At 45.2% G+C, this 22,221-nt stretch overlaps 1 protein-coding gene across 1 annotated transcript in view; it reads right to left on the bottom strand.

Annotated features, from left to right (window-relative positions):
- LOC107117485 (astrotactin-2-like) overlaps positions 1 to 22,221 on the bottom strand; it is a 490,835-nt gene that overhangs the window by 93,230 nt on the left and 375,384 nt on the right. Inside the window, exons 13-15 of the mRNA XM_015419611.1 lie at positions 4,736 to 4,860; positions 2,837 to 2,941; positions 12 to 157 (exon numbers count right to left, since the gene is read on the bottom strand). Of these exons, the coding sequence (XP_015275097.1) occupies positions 12 to 157; positions 2,837 to 2,941; positions 4,736 to 4,860 (376 nt within the window). The remainder of the gene's footprint in view (positions 1 to 11; positions 158 to 2,836; positions 2,942 to 4,735; positions 4,861 to 22,221) is intronic.

Here is a 22,221-nt window from a genome sequence, read left to right as displayed (position 1 = left end):
TGTTGCTGAACCCTCTTGCTTGGAAAGTGGATGACACAGCTGAATTCAGAGCCGTACAGGGCCTCTGCTATGTAGTGGGAGCCATACTGCTGGATGAAGGACAGCAACTCCTCCCGGCTGCTGTCCTTGTTCAGGATCTTCAGGGCGTTCGCAAATCCTGGTATAGAAGAGCATGGGCAAGATTATAATGAATCAGACAGAATGAATGTGAGAGAGACAGAGGGATGTGGTGGCCTGCAGCATTCACATACACTAATTGAGGTCCCCACTGTTAGCTACTCCTCTTGAATTTTATTTATTTATTGTCAGATTTATACCCTGTCCTCCCCGCAAAGCAGGCTCAGGACATATATACACGATAAAAACATACATAATACAAATTAAAACATAACAATTTTGATCTCAATGTCAGCAAAACAGATACAGGATGAGCTCCTAGTGTCAACAGTGCACAGCGGTCCCTTTGCATGGCCAAGTTTAGAGCATGCATCACCAACCACCCCAGCCAATTGATATAACCATACCACCACCACCCCCGCGCACACACTGTTTTTGGCAGGTAGGCTGATTACTGATTTCAACATTATGTCTATTTTTGAATAATTTCTGCTGCACCTCCAACTTCAATCATCTCCTATGACCCTGCCAAACTTTTTTGTTTTTTTATTAATGTTTTGATATGTTCTGCTTGCACTCACAAAACAGCTTCTCAGATAAACTGCTGGAGGGGGAAACTGCTGAATCCCCTTTGGGCCTCACCATTCTTCCCCCATCTGCTGCACTCAAGACCACATACACAATCACTCACGTGTGTGTGTTGCTGAACCCTTCTGCGATTTGCCAACGTCCACTGAATCCACTTTGACAACCAATACAGTAAGATCAATGGCACTTCATTTACCCTAAGCCCAACAGTGTAATGATGAGGATCCTATTTGGGAACTGGGCCAATGGTATGAGATGGTGTCGCTCTAATAGCCAGCATTTAACTAACGGCAGGTAATTTTTTTTAGCGAAAGGTGCCCATCCTAATCAGCCATTTCTCTGTATTGTCCCAAAACTTGGAAAACTTGGGTTCAAGTCACAGCTCTCTTATGGCCTTATGGAATCGTCATAGCTAATTGCCTCAAAAAAGAAAAGAAAAGAAAATTACCTATATTATGACGTATATTAGCATATTCTTTGAATTTTTAGTCACTTCTCTTGTGGAGATATGCCTTTTTCCTTTTATCTCCACAAGGGAAAGGGCTAGAGACTTTTTTTAAAAAATGAGAGCTGGGAATTCAAAGCACCTGGTAAACCTATCATTACAATGGTATATCGATATAACAATATTTCAGTGCTGATTTTTTTAAAAAATGCAAAAAACCTTGGTTTGTGTGTTCATGTGGGGGTTACTTCTGGTGCCAGAAAAAAGCAGAATGGTTTGAAAGGGGCACAGCACTTTACATATGGTTCATAAACAGATGGCTGGTGGAACTGTTCCCATTATAGGCTTCCCCTTGCCAAGGTAGATGTGGGGGTGGGACTTACATCAATCCTCCCCAATAGGCAGCTGGAGCTCCCTACCACGGAAATGCTGCCCTTCCTCCCAACAGCCTCATGCGTTAATTGAGTCCCCGCTCTTTCTCTTCATCCCTATGTGTGTGTTACTTTCCCACTTTTTAAACTTCAGCCATGATACTGATACATCAATATAATCATGCACAAAAGGGGGGGTGGTGATCAGTGTTCCCTCTAAGCTGAGTTAGTGTGAGCCTCTGGCTCACACATTTTTGTCTTAGCTCAGGAAGGACGGCTCCAGAGCAAACTAATTGATGCAGTAGCCAAATCGCTCACTCACAACTGTAATGCCAGTAGCTCACATAGTAGGATTTTTGCTCACAAGACTCCACAGTTTAGAGGGAACATTGGTGATGCTGTGACACTACTGATGATACCGCCAATGACAACAGCACCCTCCCTTGAAAATCCTGATTGTTTAAGGTGCATGCGTAAGAAAACAGACTGACTCCACAACTGTGAAAATGCAGAGCAAGGGCAGACGTGCGGAAGAACCCTGCCCAAACCAATTCCAATGTGTGTGGATTGACTACTGAGAAAATCAGGACTAAGCTGAGCATAAAGGAAAAGCCCTACATGTATATTAGGGAAATCGTCAAAACAGCCAGAAGATGAGAAACCTTGAAACTTAATGTTCTACGTGGTATCTTAATGCTCTACCAGGGTATCTGAAGGATACCTGCCATTACATTCTTGCCCGGGAATTAAGATTACAGGGTGAGGCCCCCGTGACTGTCCCACCAATCACAGATGCTCATCTGGTGGGCACACGAGAGAGGGCCTTTTTGGTGGCAGCTCCACAATAATGGAGCAACTCCCCCAGGGTAGTGTGCCTGGTCTTCTCACTGTCGATCTTCGGGAGGCAGTTGAAGACAGTTTTATTTAGGACTGCATTCGACTGGTTTAGTTTTTATTTAGTGGCCATCTAAACTGGAATTTTTAAAATTGTGACCTTTTCTGTGTTTTTATAACTTGTTTTGTTTATACTGTTTTATTGTTTATAATAATTTTGTTTATATCGTAAACTGCCTTGAGCTCCACAAGGGGAAAAAGCAGCTAATAAGTGTTTACAATAAATAAATAAATAAATGTTAAAAGGGTCAGACATGCATCTCAGAGACGTGTGTTCTGCAAACATCTTGCAAATCAGACAGCTGATAGGCAAGATGCACATTGTGCTGTTTAGACTTTATAAAGAATCAACTACTTCAAGCTTCAGCAGTTGTGCTAGATAGAAACCTATCCCTCGTCACTGTGACATGGCCATTCTCACCTGCCGAGAGGGCGATGGTACTGAGCTTCACTTTGTACAGGTTGCTCCGGACCCTCCAATGCTGCACCATGGGGTAACCCATGGCTTCGTCGTACCGAATGTCACCTGCAAAGAGAGAGTTGGGGTTTAGACAGCATCACGGAGGAAGAGGTGGCTCGAGAAGGAAATGGTGGTTTTGCTGTGACTGCTTTCCTTGTTGCACATGCCAGGGCTATGGACGCTGTGATAACAAAGATCACAGCCCCCAACAATCTCACTGCCGGAGTTCTTAGCGATACTGACAGCCATGGTGAGGAGGAGGCTGTTTCTGCCATGGGCAAGCCGGTGATAGAGCTGTGTCTGTCGGGACTGATAGCACTTTTCAAGAAGTAGCATCATTGAAGGCAGCACAAAAACGGGGAGTTCTGCTGGAGTGAATTATTTCCAGTACAAAGCGCATGACATCCAACAAGTGACACTGACAGCATAGGGGGGTTTCCTTGTATCCCAATTAGTAGATCTATGGCTGAAAGCAAGAAACGAGGGAGACCACATGAGTCATGTCTAAAAAGGCAGCAGGAAGTGCTCTGAACCATTTGCTTACTGCAGCACAAAATTTCATAGGCAACAGTGTACTGCCTCAGATGCACCAAGAGGGTCATGAAAGTCTGAACACTCAGAAGCTGAGGCAGAAAAGCAGATGTCACCAGATACTGGTTATCTACGGGTAAATTAGACTCCCACTGGGACTGTTCACTCACTGCACTTCTGCTGTCTGTACTAGTTTTGTCCTGTGCTTGCAGTGAAGTGGGAGAGACCTGATTTGGTAAAATGGACAGCACCACTTCAGATAGCAGGGGATGGATCCCAGCTCTGAATTTTCTTTCCCATTTAAAAACAAGAATACAAAACTATACTAACGGGGGTGGGGTGGGGGAGTCCAGCAGGCAGTATGTTAAGTGACAATCCCATAACACTCCCTCCACCTATGGAAAACCACAATGGTAAGGATCAGAGACAGGCACCTGGAGGTCACTTCTGGGACCTGATCCGGGTTTCAAAGCCCCCCCACTCCTCTGAGTCAAATTAGGAGGGTGGGGTACTTTTTAAAACAAAAATGTAGGAAATTTCTATACAGCCTCATTGAAGTCCTGCTCAAGGTGGCTTCAGATTAAAACAATAAGGTATCGATATGGTGATCATTACAAAAAAACAAGCCATTAAAAGAAGCCATTAAAACAAACCCAGGCTGTTTCTCACCTGGCAGATACCCCCTTTTGTTTCTTAATGGGAGAGGGTTGCTGCTAGATAAGCAGCCATGGCATGCCCTGCTTTTACAACCCAGTGTGGGAAACAGTTGTGCTTACCTTGCATGCCTCCTTCCTGTTGGAAAATTAATGGTTACCCTGAATGTAAGAAAGGGGTATGAGGTTCTCCTGACATTGTTTACTTCTTGGCAGGTGCATTTTGTAATTTCCTCAGTCTTAAGGAGAAGAAATGGGGGAGACACCTGGGCTGCTGAACAGGAGAGGGAGCAACGGCATCACAGCTGGGAGAGATCCAGTCTCAAAGTAGTTTGGGGAGGGTGATGCAGCCCCCCCCCAAAAAAAAGAAAGCTAGTTAAAACTAGCATATAATGTAAATACTCCAGCAGAGTTCCAACCACTGTTCTCTGCTATACGGAGGCCCAGGACTTTGCCAAGCCCCTAGCCTCAAGCTCAAAGGATGGACCCAACAACACTGGCTTGTCGTATTGATCCGACTGGCATGATTTCTTTTAAATTGATTTGGTTTTATCGTCTTGGTTGGTTTTATCATTGTAGTCGTGAACCACCTCAAGCAGGTTGGGAGAGATGACAGACGAATTTTCTAAACGAACACACACTGTCCATGTTGCAATGGAGAGGCCAAAGCTCTTACCAGTGAGCAGCTGAAGGTTCGGCAGAGGCTCAGAGAGCACACCGCGACATTGCTCTTCCACTGGCAGGGGGATCACCATCAACGCATCAGCCAGCTGGGGAAAGTCCTTGATGAAATTATTCTCCCTGCAAGCGGAGACAGAACATTCCAAAGCCACAATGCAGGGGGGGCTCTTTCAGTAGACTAGACCAGATACTCTGTGGGGGTTGGTGGGGGATAAGGAAAGAGCTCAAGCATGCAGGAGCGCAAGAGGGTATGTGAGCATTTGTGAAAGGAGAGAAAAACTCCCTAGTACAACTTTAAAAACAAAACAAAACAGGTGGTACAAAGTGCTGTCGAGTCACAAGTGAGTTTTTCAAGGCAAGAGACAAACAGATGTGGTTTGCCACTCCCTGCCTTTGCGTAGCGACCCTGGGCTGCATTGGTGGTCTCCCATCCGAATAGCAACCAGGGCTGACCCCATTTAGCTTCCAAGATCTGAAGAAATAGGGCTAGCTGGGGCCATCCATACTAAGAGCAATGAACACCCTGTGTTCATTAGGGTTGCCAAGTTGAAAATCGTTGGGAGTGGGGGACTCCCGTCCGGCATCCTATGTACGCGTGCGTGCGCGTGCGCTGCACGCACGTCACCAGGAAGTGAAGTTATGTCGCCGGGCACACTGGGGGCGGGGCCACGACCATCCAAGGGGGAAACATAGATTTTCCCCCTTGGATGGTCGTGGCCCCGCCCCCAGCGTGCCCGGCGACATAACGTCACTTCCTGGTGACGTGCACACTGGGGTGGGGTTCCCCCCAGGGCCCGATCCGCCAGGGGGACTTGGCAGCCCTAGTGTTCATAAAGATGGCTAAAAGCCTTTTTCTGTTTGGTTTGTAGCCAAGGTGATTTCTGAGAAATGCTGACCCCCTGGAACCTCCACCACTCCACCCAAGCAACAACGGCATTTAAAACTGTACCTTCCCTCCCATATTGAATACCTCTTGCAATCCCACCTAACTAAGCTTCATCACCAACCCTCTCCTTACTCAAGTTTCTTAACAAAATGCTGAAACCCAAAATGTGGCAAGTCTACCGATGAATGCTCTCTTCATCTTATTTTGCTCCAGTCCCTCTCTGTATGTCCAAAACTCAAACATTATGCTTTCAAATTGCCACCCCTGCCCCTTGACGGAGCATGGCTGTTTTGCCTCTGAGGGCTCAGGAAGGTTTCACTCTCATGCCTTCTTCAGCTGCAGTGCACAGGTAGCTTGCAGCCTGCCTCGAGAGTGCTGCAAGGGAGCAAATCCAGCACCTCGGCTATTCAAAGTAGCTTTGCCTGCCCCATCCCTGCCTCCACATGCATAGAGGCATGTTCAGCAAAGCTGCTGCCTGGAGCAATGGCAGCCACAGGGCTCGTCCTGGAAGGCCTGGAAGATGCACTCCAGCAACGATGACAGACTGACAGAGAAGGCCGGCATCTCCGAGATGTGCTGGGGCTCTTCCACTTCATACCCAGACACCCCCCCCCCCCCCAAGGAACAGGAGTCACTAATTAGCTCTCTTAAGGACTTCTACAGTGTGATTATTTTTTCCTAAGGCTTTTTGGGCATTGAGCAGATGGAGAAGGGAGGAAAGGGCTCCTGCCAGGGAAGAGACTGTTGAGCACCCAGTTCTCGAGACGGGTCGTCTTAGGTGAGGCTGAAGTTGGCTGGCAGCTCAAAACTGTGGTCTCAACCGGAAGTCTTTTTCCTAGTTAACAACATTCATGCAAAGCATACACACACACACACACACACACACACACACACCATCTATGAAAAGCACCTCACTTTTGAATATACTTCTAAGTGCATTGTGACATTGATGTTGGCGGAGGGAGGGTAATGAAGGGCACATTTTAATTTTAGATGATGTTTGAGTGGGTGGTACTGTGTGGGGACCGTGTTTATATATACATGCACTATATGAGAGGGGGGCTATTAGGTTTTATTGCTCTTTTATTACTATTGTTGCTAAGGAGGAAAAAATTTAATTGGATTTTATTGTGTTGTGATTTAGTGTGTTATGGCTTTTAAATTGCTGGATGTTGCTTTGGGTGCTGTGGGCTGAGGACAAATAGGATGAGCAACACACACACGAACACCCCGCCCCCCCAGTTCTGCCCGCTGCAACCCTCTTCTGTTAAGAACATACCCCTCCTGAGAGCGGTTTTATTCACAAAACTGCTCCTTCAGAGCTTGCTTTATTCCTGATTGTGCAGTTCATAAGGAACAAGAGCGGACCCCTGATCCCTTCGCCCCATCTTCAAATGCTTTCTTCTCCTGTCAAGTGAGCCCACATTCACAAAAGAAATCGCTTGCTTGCCATCACTATTGAAAGTGTTCAAGCAACACATTAATTTCCCCTGCCCATCATTTATGGAGGACAGATTTATCAGTGGCTACTAGCCATGAGGACTAAAGGGAACCTCTACATTCAGAGACAGTAAACCTCTAAATCCCAGAGCTAGGAGGCAACATCAGGGGAAGGCCTCAGCCTCTGTGCCCTGTTGTTGGCCCTCCAGAATAAGTGCTTGGCCACCAGGTGAAACAAAATGCTGGACTAAATGCACCACTGATCTGATCCAGCAGGGCTCTTCTTCTGTTCTTAAGTTTCTGTCTTTGTTTTACCCATGTAAGCAAAATTATAAGCTTGCAAGGCAAAGATCTTGTATCGACATGCTGTACAGCCCAGAAAGGGTGGCTGGCATTCAGCCCCCATAATACTAACATACTGTCATTTAGAATCACTTAAAAAAAAAAAAAGCTAAGTATATCCTGCATTTCTAGCCTAATATTTATCCAAAGCAGCTGACAATCTAATCAGAAAAAGAAAATATAATCACAACAATTCAGTCTCAATAAGACTTTAAAAAAAAAAATACTATAATAATGGAACAGCAAGGAGAAATCAAAACACCACCAGATATAGCCTAAATGTAGCAGAAAACGTTTTAAGCAAAGGAGTCAGGTGGTCTTTCCTGGAGAGGACTTGCCACCAAAATAGCCACTATGACTACAAAAGCCCTTTCCCTTGCCTGCAGCGGCCTTACCTCTAAGAGCAAAGGGAGTGACAGCAGGGCTTGTGCATGGGCAGGTTTATATTGGGGAAAGTGGTTCTGGCAGTGTCCTAGCTCTAGGCTGCTCAGGGCTTTAAGGGTCAAAACGAGCCCTTTCAATTGGACTTCGAAGCAAACTGGAAGTCAAAGTAGATCTTGTGAAATGGTCATGATATGTTGTTCCCATCTTTCATTCTGCACTGGGTGAAGTTTCCAAAAGGTTTTTGAAAGTAATTTGGCATACAGAGAATTAACCTGGATGTGAACAAACTTTGGATAACTATGTTAAGTTTCTTCCTTTTCAAGAAAGGGGGTAGCGGGCACACCAACCAGAGCTGGCAAAAGGCCCTTCAAGCCACAGAGCTTTTGATGACAAGGATAGATCTAGAAATATTCTCAAGATGCAGATCAGGTCCTTTGGGGGAGGAACCACCTTGTCTAATAACCAGCTGAACAACACCACCTGTCTGGACTGAGATTCCATTTATTTAACTTAATCTGACTCAGAAAACAAGAAATACAGATGGGCGTCACACTGACATCACTTAACTCCCAAATGCAGATGTTAAAACAACACGGAAGCTCACAGGATAAATGTCAAGGAGCAGACCAGCATTCCTCCAATACCAGCATTCAGAGTCTGCCCTCCAAGCAGGAACACGACCACTGTGATGTGGTACACCTAACAAAAGCAGGCAGTGGTATCAAAATCCCTTGACAGATCCAGGAGACATTTTCATTGAGTTATCTATTACGACTCCAAGATCTCTCTCTTGGTCAGTCTCTGCCACTTCGGATCCCATCAACGTGTATTTATAGTTAGGATTTTTGGCTGCAATGTGCATCACTTTGCACTTTGCCACATTGAAACCCATTTGCCATGTTGATGCTCGCTCACCCATCCTTGACAGATCCCTTTGGAGTGCCTCACAATCCTCCCTTGTTCTCACCACCCTGAACAACTTCATGTCATCTGCAAATTTAGCCACTTCACTGCTTACTCCCAACTTCAAATCATTAATGAACAGTTAAAAAGCATTGGACCGAGTACTGATCCCTGCGGTACCCCACTGCTTACCACCCTCCACTGAGAAAATTGCCCAATTATACTCACTCTCTGTTTCCTATTAATTAGCCAGTTCTTGATCCACAAAAGGACTTGTCCTTTTATCCCGTGACTATTGAGCCTACTTAGGAACCTTTGACGAGGAACTTTATCGAAAGCTTTCTGGAAGTCAAGGTAAACAATATCTATTGGGTCCCCCTTGTCCACATGTTTGTTCACTCCCTCAAAGAACACTAACAGGTTAGTGAGACAAGATCTTCCCTTATAGAGCCCATGCTGAGTCTGCCTGAATAGTTTTTGTTCATCAATGTGCCTACTAATTATTTCCTTAATAACAGTTTCCACCAACTTACCCGGTATCAAAGTCAGACTGACTGGCCTGTAATTTCCTGGATCTCCTCTGGAACGCTTTTTAAAGATGAGAGGACATTAGCTACCTTCCAGTCCTCAAGAATGGAGGCAGATTTTAATGAAAGATTACATATTTTTGTCAGGAGATCCACAAGTTCACATTTGAGTTCTTTCAGAACTCTTGGATGTATGCCGTCCAAGCCTGGTGATTTATCGGTTTTTAAATTGTCTATCAGTCGTAGGACCCCCTCTTTCGTCACCTCAATCTGACTCAGGTCTTTCAACACCCCTCCTGAAATCAGCAGTTCTGGAGTGGGCAAGCACTTCTCATCTTCCACAGTGAATACAGAGGGAAAAAATGCATTCAGCTTCTCCGCCATTTCCCTATTTGTGAGGGACCAATAGTTGGAACAATTGTTAGGATCCACATAGAACTTCTGTAGCAGTCTATTGACCACCTCTTGAGAAACAACCAGGACCACTTCCCCTCTCAAGGAGACGTTTACCACCACCTGGATCCAGCCAGTCTGTTGTTAGCCAATCGAGGTCAAGAGCTGAGTGGACAAATGGTAGGCCGCACTGCTCTAAGCATCTTATTCATATCCTTAGGCTGAAGCAGCAGAAACAAAACCCAAACTCATCTTCAACCTTTGTTCATCTCCCCTATATTGCTATGGTTGCCTTGGAGGAAACAGCTTGAACGAAGGCCTGCAGTCCCCCCAACTCCTCTTTCCCCCACATCCATCCCTCTGGCTTCACTATCTGATTCCTCGCTTCAGTAGGTTCAGTGAAACAAATGATACAAAAGACGCTGTATCAAATAAAGTCCATATCGATCTGCACCCAGTCAGCCAGACCAGACACACTGCAGAAGTATCATAACATAGGGGAAGGGAGAGGATAACTCAGCTCTCTTTATATATCAAAGCCAGAGAAAATGATCAAATCACATCCTCCTCCTGCAAGGAAAGGTAACTTACAACACAAGTGCCGATCAGTTAATTCTCAGAGCTCGGCTCCTTGTAAACAGTGAATACAGGGAGGAGATGTGGCTCAATGACAGAGCACCAGTTTTGCATGCAGAAGGTCAACATTTCCAACCCCTGGCGTCTCCAGTTCAAAAGACTGCAGGCAGAAGGGCTGGGAAAGATTCTGGAGAACCAGGGCAGCCAATAGTAGACAGTGAAATGGATCAGTGGTCTGAGTCTGCATAAGGCAGTTTTGTATGTACACCACGGTGGCCGACTCTCTTTGCAAATAGCTTGGGGTACAAAGCGACAGCTCTGATATCCACAGAATGCTGACTGTGCAGCAACAGCAGCTCTCAGGGAGAGAGTGGCTGTGACGAGAGAGATTTATGCCTCTGATGGATGTTATTGCAAAGCACATACTGGACACATGCACAAGATGCAGCGCAGTCAAAGCACAAAGGAAACCAGCACAGCAGAATCTCTGTGCTCTTGGTTTGGTGTATTGGGACAAAATACAGACTTGAGTAGGCAAGGCAAGTTTGGGGGGGGGTTTTGGTTCCCCATATATTTTTTTAAAAGTGTGACTCATACATGGTCATAGTTGGTCTCCCATTTGCCCCGTCTGTCAGGCAGGGTTAGGAAAGGGACCAATGCAGGGTGAATCTTCTCACACAAACTGTGAGGGTTTGGCTATGCCAGGCCCATAGCTATGGTGGGGCCTCTCAGGGCCTGCCCCCCAACTTCCTGCCAAGCCCTCTCCCCCGACTCTCTGAGCCATGGGAGGACCCCCTGCCACCACCACCACCCCTTCCCCAAGCACACGTATTCCAGCCAGAGAGTGAGAGATGCTGGGGGGGCTTGCTCTGCCGAGTCCCAACCAGGTGCCACCCTGGTGGGCCAGAGGGAGGGGCGGACCAGTGGAAGGAAGAGGAAACCGCTGAGCCCACCCCCTCCCCCCAACGAGAAGCCACATCCAAGGGTATAATACTAGGAAAAAACACTCTTGAAACAAAAGGTCAAGAAACTATACCTTGGTATCAATACTTGCAAATTTGTCATTGTTTAAACAAAAAACCATCTAGACACATTTAAAAACAAATCTCACTGCATTTGAAACCCTAATTAAACAACAGCATCCTACTTATAAACATTACATATTGGTTATTTATAAAATACTACTTTCAATAACTGATTATAATATGCCATTTTATACTAAATATTGGCATAAAGATTGTAACAGAAATCTCACTTCAGACCAATGGAGAAAAAAATTGGAATTCTTATATCTTACATGCTAAGAGTATATCTATTTGTACACAATTCTTTAAAGTAATTACCAGATGGTACCTAACTTCACAAAAAGTAAGCTATTCCCAAAAGGACAAATCACTATTATTGTTGGAGAGGCTGTCAAGAACAGGGCACCTACAAACACTGTTGGTGGGACTGTACAGTTGTACAACGATTTTGAAAATTAGAGGCACAACACATATATGAAATAGCCCATTTGAAAATCTCTGGAGGGAAAACTCTAATCTAATAGACTTCACTGTCTGGATTGGAATCTGAAACATTTCACATAATCCATAAACAGAATTAAAGTGGAATGTGAATGCCATGGTTCAAGTAGGCAGAACTGGGTTGGGAAAGAGATATACAAAACATAAGAAGGATTTCTGCAACGCAGACACAAAGGACCATATTTTTTATTCTAACTGCTGCTGATCAAGCACCCTCTACTGGTTTTATATGCACAAATCACACAGGTTAGACTCCTCGACATCATACAGAGACACCTACTGGAAGTGCAGAATAAAAAACAACAACAACATAGTCCTCTCTCAATCACCCCTTACACACCCAATAAAAGGAGAACAGATCACTAGTTTTCTCTGGTCCTTCACAGAACTAAGAGGTTAGTGCTGCAAACTGGGGGAGATTAAAAAGTCAAGTGGGCTGTTCAACATATATCACTACCACACCCACCCTATTCTCACACCATCCAGACCTCCAAGGTGGCAGAAAGAACCCAGAAGTGCAGTTAGGAATCCCAGCCAGTAGAGGGCTGTACATGATTTGTAACGTCACATTGTTCAGGACAACAGTCCATTAAGGTGACACAGTTCTGCTCAAGGAAATGTAAAGAGGCAGCATTTCCATCAAAGTGTGATGCTCTTTTGAAAGCCCAAACAAACCCTTGTATTTGGGCTTTCTTGTGCCAAGAGTAGACAATCCTGATGGGTTGCGGGGGGGGGGGGGTTACCTGTGGGTAGAATCAAACATGATTAACAGGGAGGGAACAAGAACAGAAGTATGCCTGGGCACATCTGTATGTAAGAGGATTGACTCCTGAATCTGCAACAGGCTGTCTGTGTGACTGTGTAGATGTGAGATTTACCGCATGGTGTGTGCGTAACTGCTTTGGTAACACACAAACTAATTAGGCATTGCTGATTTACTTCCCATTCCTCTAACACTTCTTTGGTGTGCATGAGGCTTTATACGATTCTTATTTACTCACGCAGTTCATATTTACCCATCCTCTCAGGGAAGATCAGACGGAGAAAAAAGCTTTCATTCTCAGGCCACCCGCTGAACTTCAAGGCTGAAAGGTTTTAGGGGTACAGGTTTGTTTCAACAAAGCCAGCACTGTCCGTCACATCATATTGGAACTCCCCAAGTCAGGATCAAATGTTTCCAACCTTCTGGAATGCAGCTGATGCAAAGGAAGGGAAGCAGAGCATCCACAGAGATCTGAAGGACAGATTCTTGGGCAAGCACAAAGCTAGCCATAGAGGACCTTTTATGCCTGGCACAGGCAAATATAGTTCTGCAGGGCGTGTAAAACAGAGCTCTTCCACCAGGCCTTCGATTAGGGAGCCGCCCCCTCCAACACTGAGGCCCTGGCCCCAACACCAATACCAAATGAAACATTGTGATGAACAGCCCGTTAAAACCCAGACTATGACGGTAGCTGACTACTTTAGATGTCGTGAATGCTGCCATCGTCTAGGAATTGCACTAGCAGTTTATGATATGTTTTGTTGTGTTGTGGTTTTATTTAATCCTGTGTTTTAGATGTTTTAATATATTGCGTGTAAGCCGCCCTGAGCTTGCCTCGGCAGGGAGGGCGGGGTACAAATCAAATCAATAAATTAAATAGCCTAATTCTATGGTCATAATGTCCTCCTTGGGCAACTGGGCACTCACAGTCTTAAACAACTCCTCACCCACAATAATACAACATCTAACTTGAACACAGACACTGGTGTCAGAGCTTGCAATAAACCCAGATGCCAACTTTGCTACCACATACACCCAGACAATGCAACCATGGGACGTAAACAACATCAACTGCGCCATCTCAGGCTCATTCACCTGCTCATCTTCTAACATTGTATATGCCATGAAATGCCAACAATGCATTTTGGTTCTCTACATAGGGCAAACTGGTCAAACCCTGTGCCAAAGGATAAATGGACACACATCTGACACTGAGAATCACAAGACTGAGAAACCTGTAGGAGAACACTTCAGCCTTCCAGGACATTCAGTGGGTGACCTCTAAGTGGCAGTTTTATTGCAAAGGAACTTCAGGGACAGACTAGAAAGGGAAATTGCTGAGTTGCAAGTTATTTATTTATTTATTTATTTTTCATATCTGTATCCCGCCCATTCCGTGAGCGGGCTAAGGGCGGGTCACATCCTCTTTCAACAATACAATAAGGTTTAAAAGCACGATATAAACATTTAAAATCAGTAGTTATAAATACTGGTGAAAGTTCCGACCCAATAATACAGATGGATATGGCTGGTTGCTGGTAAATAGATGGCCAGCAGGTAGGAGACAGCAACCTCAGGGAGGCCACATGTGGACGCCCACTGCCTCAACCAAAAAGCCTGTCGAAACAGCTCCATCTTGCAGGCCCTGCAGAACTGCGTAAGATCCCGCAGGGCCCTGATCTCTATGGGGAGCATGTTCCACCAGGTGGGGGCCAGGGCAGAGAAGGTCCTGGCCCTGGTCAAGACATCTTTTGGGCCAGGGACCACCAGGAGATGTTGATTATTAGAGCGTAAAGCTCTTTGAGGCGTATACGGGAAGAGGCGGTCCCTTAGATATGTAGGTCCCAGGCTGTATAAGGCTTTGAAGGTTATTACCAACATGTTGAAGAAGATCCGGTACTCAACTGGTAACCAGCGCAGCTGGCAAAGCACATGCCGAACGTGAGCCTGCACAGGCGTCGACACCAGCAGATGTGCCATTGTATTTTGTACCAGCTGTAATTTCCAGATCAGCCTCGGGGTATTACAACACAGAGAGCAATAGAACCCTCCAGGACTTAACAGGGATATTGGTTTCTTATCTCACTACATATGCTCACCTCATTCCTCATTCATTCCTTACATCTGTATTCCCACCAATCCCCCAGAAGGGCTATGCATCCTCTTTATTTTATTTCTTATTTGGAATAGTAGGTTGTAATGTAATACAATGAATAGTAGAATGTAATGTTGTTTGGAATGGTAGATTGGAATGCATTTCTCTGGTCTGGAGACACAGGAGACACACTGCACAGCCTATCGCCCCACCTCAAAGAAGAGGTTGCCGTAAGGTTGCCTCTATGTTTGAGAGGAGATGGATGGAGTGTGATAGCAGGTTCTCAATTAATTACCCTCAGCATTCCACAATTAAGAGAAGTACATCTGCCCATCAATCTCCGATTTTGATATATTTATTTCCTTTACTATGCCCCTCCTCCCACGGCATTAAACCCAAACAAATGGTGACCGTATATACTAAGCTTGTTATTCCAGTTTGGTCCTTGCACCTGTCAAACAACTTTATTATAATATATGCTAATTTGCTGCTCACCCTTTACCTATATGTATGGACTGGCAACTTCCATGTTGATGTATCTGAAGAAGTGTGTGTCATGCACACAAAAGCTTATACCTTGAATAAAACTTTGTTGGTCTTAAAGGTGCCACTGGACTCAAACTTAGTCCAATTAATATGATTCAGGAGAATTTAAGGAACAGCCTCTGGCTCGCTAGGGACACCTGCCTCATACTTTGAGATCCCCAGGTGTTGCCAGTTATTGCTAAACCATGGTTTACAATCCTTTGTTTATGGGCAGCCAACAAAACCGCCAATTTCTTCAAGTGCTCAAATTTAAATGTCATACTAAATTGTGCTTAGGTCAAAGGGGCATGCAAGGCATATGCTCTAACCACTGAGTTATACCTCCCTGCTCCCATATCCCAGATAAGAGACCTATAGCATCTTACAGAGTTCTGTTTTGTTTTTAAACAGGTCAGATTTCACTTCCCATTGCCATCAGGGGAAACTGCAAAGAACAGTGTGTGGCCTTGTCATTCCAACACTGGTCACCTATAAAATGTCACCCACTGGACATTTACTTTCCAGCTTAAGACAGGCAGCTGGCCCTATCCCTCCCCATGCCAGAATGCAAAATTACCAAAGCATTTAACTGGGGGGGGGGGGGGAGAAGGAGGAGAGGATCACAACCCATGACAGAGATTAGCAGAAGCCACGAAGCATGAGATTTAATTACTTTTCTCTCAGTTCGCACCGTTACAAATGTTAATCATAGTATCACCCGCCCCATTGTCCAATGAGGTTACTGTTCTGAAAAGTAAAGGGGGGGGGGACTGCAGCATTTTAAAAGCAACTCCCCTAGTTCAGTGGGTGATGCAGGTAAATGGCCACTTAGAGACATGCAGGCAGCATGCTCTCTTTCTTGCTAAAGAAATCACATGGGGAAAACACACACACACATTTAAAAGGATTTCCACAATCAAAGCAAGAAGGGGGGAAGGCAAAATTTAGCCCTCTGTTTCTTGAAATACGTACATGTTTGAATTGTGTAACTTCCGTGACAGAAAACAGAACATTCCATGCTTAAATGTTTTATTATTTCCCATTACCTTGCATTTAAAAAAGATAGGTGGAGGAGTCTGGCCTGCTCTAGCACAGGTAACTTCAAACTACAAAAAGAAAGAGTGCCATAATGTTTAATGCAATGGTTTTCACACTTTTTGAAATGGAACCCACTTCTAAACTTACTTTTAATTTTTGAAATCCACTTGAAAAGTCAGTCAAGGCTACTTTCCCTCACCCCAAAATGCAGGAATTTCATGTTAATTAACTTTAAACTAATTAGTTAACACACTAAACAAACTGTTCACATTTAGTGTGTGACAAACATATAGGATACCTGAGCAACGGGATGCATTTCACAGCCATTGCACATACGAGGCAAAGGCAATTTGTCATCAAGCAGGGGAACAGTCCATCCTCTGTCCCCTTGGGGGCCAATAACAGCTATCCAAATTGGGGGTCTGTTTGTTTTAGTGATTAGATATACCCACCCAACACCATGTGTGGACAATCTGGGCTAATGGTGGAGTACAAACAGAGTATCCATATACCGTATCAGATTAGAATCTTGTTGGCAGCCAGTTTGGTGTAGTGGTTAAGTGCGCGGACTCTAATCTGGGAGAACCGGGTTTGATACCCCACTCCTCCACTTGCACCTGCTGGATGACCTTGGGCAAGCCATAAGAGCTGTCCTTGAAAAAGAGCAGTTTCTGTCAGAGCTCTCTCAGCCCCACTTACTTCACAGGGTGTCCGTTGTGAGGAGGGGAAGGGAAAGGAGTTTGTAAGCCACTCTGAGACGCCTTTGGGTAGTGAAGGGTGGGGTATAAATTCAATCTCTTCTTCTTCTTCTTCTTGTAATTGGTGCTAGAGGCAGGCAGGATGGGGAAGCAGCTTGGAGGAGCAAAAGTAATCTGAGGCCAAAGGTCACTAAACTGCACGGAGTATGTTCTGGACAGAGAATAGGCCAGATCCCAGACATTTATAGGGCTCAGCTCAAATTATGTTTCCTTGACCTTGCAGGATGGTCGTGACACCAGGCCTGGGCTGTCAGGGGTTCATAGGTGTCTGACTTGCCATGACCACACAAGTGCAATTTTAATTTTGCCCTCACCTCTTTTGGAAGTTTGATGAATACAGAGCTGTGAAAATCTTATTTACTGGCTATGAAATGCAAGCTTGGAGGATTTTTGCTCTGCATTTTGCCTCCCCCTGAAAGAGCCAGCAGTGCAGACATCCTCGGCTTGTAAACCAAGGTCATTTTCTCTAGGGTTACTGCGGTAGGCACAGAATGCAGAGTCCTGATATTACAATTACTTTTGAGAGGGTTAACTGTTTTTACTCAGTTCTCAGACCCACAATACCAGCATTATTACATGTGCTGGGTAAGCACATAGTGAAGTAGCTAGGGATAGGCACAAACTGGAAAAATGCAGTGCAAGTCGGTTTGTGGCTGAACCATGAACCAAATTGAATTGGGAGGTTCGTTCATGAACTGAACCAGTCCTTGGCCCTGTAAACCCCACTGAAAGGGACTGCAGTCCCTTTATATGGGGCTTGCAGAAAGACCCACCCAAAAAACAACACCTGAGAGGCGGGGATCAGCTTACCACTGCTCACCTTAGGCTTACCAAGTACTTACCGAGAATCGGAGGGGACACATACTTCTTCTCAGGACCATTCCCGCGTGAAAAACAGACGTGCTGCACCATGCCGTCGCCAGGAAGTGACACCAGGTGACGCTCTGGCAATGGGGCTGGAAACTCGATGGTACCATCGAGTTTCCAGCCCCATTGCCAGAGCGTCGCCTGGCGTCATTTCCTGGCGACGGCATGGTGCGGCGTGGGTGTGTTACAGGGAGGAATGTTCTGGCCCCCGGGGACCATGTGTCCACCGCCGATTCACGGTAGGTACTTGGTAATCCTAGCTCAGCTGTTTTGGGCTGTGTTGTGCAGTACCTTTAACCTTTAAAGGAAGTGCACAAGAAAGCCTGAAAAACAGCTGAGTGGTGGGGAAGTGTTCCCAGCTGCTCAGCTGTTTCCATTTCTTGTGCAGCAAAAGAAAGTCTGAAAAACAGCTGAGTGGCATGGAGGTGCTCCCAGCTGCTTAGCTGTTTCCCTTTCTTCTGCAGTCCCTTTAAAGGGACTGCACAAGAAACCCTGATAAACAGCTGAGCGGGGGTGGGGGTGCTCCCTGCTGTTTTTGCAGCTGTTCTAGGGGACAGAAAGCAGGGGGTTAAAGAGACTTGGAGTCCTTTTAAACCCCTGCTTTCTGCTGTGTTCACAAACCACCACAAACTGCTTTAAAAGTTTGCAGAAGTTCCTGATAGTAAACCCATCATGAACGGCGGTTTGTGAACAATGATTAAGACAAAATTTGTGACAAATTTTGCTTTGTGGTTCAGTCTGTGCCCATCCCTAGAAGTAACATTGCTTATTTTGAATTTACTGGTCCTTAACTCAATTCTGTTCTTTTGCAATGAGACTGGGGTGCAGGGTGGGGAGAGGTTGGGATAAAAATATTGTAAATCTCATTTACGTTTTTAGTTTCCTCCCCCCCCCTCAGTACACTGACAAAACCAAAGTGTCATTTTGCCCCCTCTTTGTGGCACACAGAGTTCAGCCTGCTGTTCAGCCAACCAACTCTGGCACATATAACAGTGCCTGATTGTCCAAAGAGCAGAGTCAAACATTCATGTTCTGCTCATGGTGACTGTGCAATCCTTGTGCGACAGCCTGGTTGTTATCCATGCCATCACAAACTGGCCTTCCGCATGATGGCATTTTCCAACATGTTCAGGAAGCAGCCACCAAGGGGGATGGGCTCGTCGCTGTGCACAGAAGATACTGAATGCTCTTCCAAAGGCCTCTCTCTAATGGGTAACACTCTGTCATCCAAGGAGTGCTTTCAGAATGTCTGCTGTTGAGGGAGCAGTGGGAAAAAAAATATTACTGTACTGATATATAAAAGAATTTTATAGGGAACATTCTTTGAGCAGGATACATCTAGCATGCTGGTCACAGATTTCCTATGAAGGTGGATTGTGAAGGGACTTGGCGGATTAGCAGTGAGTGTGAACTAAAGCTGCCACCCTGATGGAGAAACAAGCCTTTGGGCCCTTTTTCTCCCCTGCTTCGAGTGCTGTTCCAGAAGAACCAGATAAGCTGTGCTTGTTTAGCTGCCAAGGGGTGGGATGGGAGTGAGCCTGCAGGAGAAATGAACACAGTTTGTGCCACATCAAGACCCCTGAAGGGAACTGTGATACATGAAAGGAACGATGATGCTTTCGAGCAGTTCAGCTGGAATCTGCTTGGATTCCCTTACTCTGTTCACCCCCCAGGTCTAGGCAATAGTGGTAAATTTTAGCACAGATAAAAACTCCCTTGCTCACTGAGGAACGATGCAGGACTTACGATGAAGCAGTGGAGCCCTGGAATATACTACGTAAGTAATGAGAGGGTACATTTAAGTGCAGAGTGATTCTCCTTGCTACTGAATAACAACAGCCAACCTCAACACATCTGCCATTAAACGGCAGAGTGTCCAGGTCAGAAAGTTGGTCCCCAGGCATATCTAAGCTCTGGTACCCCTTTAAAATAAAAAGAAACAAAAAAAAATACACATTAACCACTCAGCGGGTGAGTGGGCTATCAATGCCCTTATATGAAGTTATCTGGTCTGTAACTGTGAGGTGCCAAAAATGATTCAGTCAATCATCTCTGGCAGAAAGCCTCAGGCTCCGTCTTGGCAGTTTTTCATCCAAGGAGAGGAATACTAATCACACTGGAGATATGCGAGCTAACACGGCGCTTGCTTCGGAGCTGAAGGAAGCTCCAGAAGGTGTAACCTGGGCCCTTCTTCTTTAATAGCATCTGACTTGAGAACACACACAAGGAGCACAGAGAGGGATGACACACATGCAGGAAGGAACAGAGAAATAAAGAGCCACCTACCATGAGAATGCAGCCTATCCAGATGCAGTGTTTACAAAATACTTTTGCTTCCAACTTGAACTACATCAGAAAACTATGGTATTAGCTCTCTGGGAAGAAGGAGGAGGAGGAGGAGGAGGAGGAATTTATACCTCACCCTTCACTTAGAGTCTCAGAGCGGCTTACAAACTCCTTTCCCTTCCCCTCCCCACAACTGACACCCTGTGATGTAGGTGGGGCTGAGAGAGCTCTTTCCAGAACTGTCCTTGAGATAACAACTCTGACAGAACTTGCCCAAGGTCATCCAGCGGCTGCAAGTGGAGGAGTGGGGAATCAAACCCGGTTCTCCCAGATTAAAGTCACCACACTTAACCACTACATCAAACTGGCTCTCAAAAAGCCTCTACCCTCTCCTGTTTCCCATTCTCTGTCCCAGAAACTGCAGCAGCATTTGGTATAGCAAAAAGCAAGCAAGCAATCAATCTAATTTATTACGGCAGGAGCCAGTAAAACAGTATAATTCTGATATAAAAGGGATTAAAACAGTAATAACATGGGAATAATATAAAAACATTAACAGGACAGAGTTAATAACATTAGTAAAGTAAAATAGTGTTAATAAAAGAATCATACAATTTTTTCAGCTAAAATAAGTTTACGTTTCCTAATAGCTAAGCAACAAAATTTTGTCACAGCGTAAGTCACTGAGCTCTGAACGTCTTCTAAGAGGAATTTACGAAGGACTTCTGGCCTAAAGTCAAGATAAGACTGCAAAGGACTAAATCTAGGCAGAAGGGGTAGTATAAGATGGTCTCGTTCCTCCTGATAGAATCTTCAGAACAGGAGACAGGGCTCTTTTTGTAGAAAAAGCCCAGCAGAAACTCATTAGCAAAATAGGCCACACCCAACAGCAGGAACTCATTAGCATATTGGGCCACACCCCTGACAGCACAGCTCATTAGCACATTAGGCTGCACCCCCATGTTACCAGAAGTGTGGTTATCCAGCCACACCCACCTTTTGCTTGTTATTCTGTTTACCTTGTTTGTTGTCAAAACCCAGGGCCTTTTTTTGTAGCAGGAACTCCTTTGCATGTTAGGCCACACACCCCTAATGTAGCCAATCCTAATGAGTTTCTGCTGTTGTGTGTGGCCTATTATACTAATGAGTTCCTGTTGGGCGTGGCCAACTTGGAAGCCAGCCGGAACTCCGTTCCTGTGCGTTCCTGCCCAAAAATAGCCCTGGGAGGACATTAGTAATTGATTCCACCATATTAGCCATGCATGGGCATATACGTTTATGCATTGGGACTCGAGTGAATTTACCTTGCAGTACAGCAGAAGGAAGTGCCTCAAAGGAGGAGGAGGAGGAGGAGGTTGGATTTATACCCCGCCCTTCACTTGGAGTCTCAGAGCGAGTCCCACAACAGATACCCTGTGAGGTGGGTGGGGCTGAGAGAACTCTGACACAAACTGCTCTTTCAGGAACAGCTGTGCCAGAGCTTGTGACTGACCCAAGGTCACATCAGCAGGTGCACGTGGAGGACTGGGGAATCAAACCCGGTTCTCCCAGATTAGCGTCCACACACTTAACCACTACACCAAACAGGCTCTGGAAAAGGCCCATCTATAGGGTTCATAGGTAATGTTAACTAAATAAGGGGCAACAGTAAAATTTGGCCAAGATTTTATGTTTCTGTAGTTCTCGGGTAGCAAAGCTTCTTCATTTTGTGATTCAATATCACACAGCCTCTGCACGACAGCTGTTTTGCCTTGTATAGGCTTCCATAGAAGAGATCTTCTGGGAATAGGCCAATGTGATTTAATTTATTAAGAATTTGTGTGTCCACACAAACAAACAACGGAATAGGCCAATGTGATTTAATTTATTAAAAATTTGTGTGTACACACAAACAAACAACCCCCCCCCCCCTGTATTTCATGAAAAGGAAAAGGAACACCTTGACAAGAAGCTGGAGTTAGGGTCTGGAGCAGTTTGCAATTGTTCCAAAGATGCTCTCATGGGGTCAAAATTGACTCAAGATTGGCCATATTTGCAGTCTTTTTGGGAACAATTTTATTCCCTGTAATTTTGGTAACTATCAGGAAAACATACAAGGACTTATTTCCAAAGGGGGAATGCAAGCATCTTGTCTGTTCTGCCAGTCCTCTGAGAAGTGAGAGCCCATACTTT

Source organism: Gekko japonicus, unplaced genomic scaffold, assembly GCF_001447785.1.
Source record: "Gekko japonicus isolate JY-2015 unplaced genomic scaffold, Gekko_japonicus_V1.1 scaffold1142, whole genome shotgun sequence".
Taxonomy (NCBI): domain Eukaryota; kingdom Metazoa; phylum Chordata; class Lepidosauria; order Squamata; family Gekkonidae; genus Gekko; species Gekko japonicus.
Note: the sequence above shows the minus strand (reverse complement) of the source record. Positions and strands in the feature narration are given on the sequence as shown.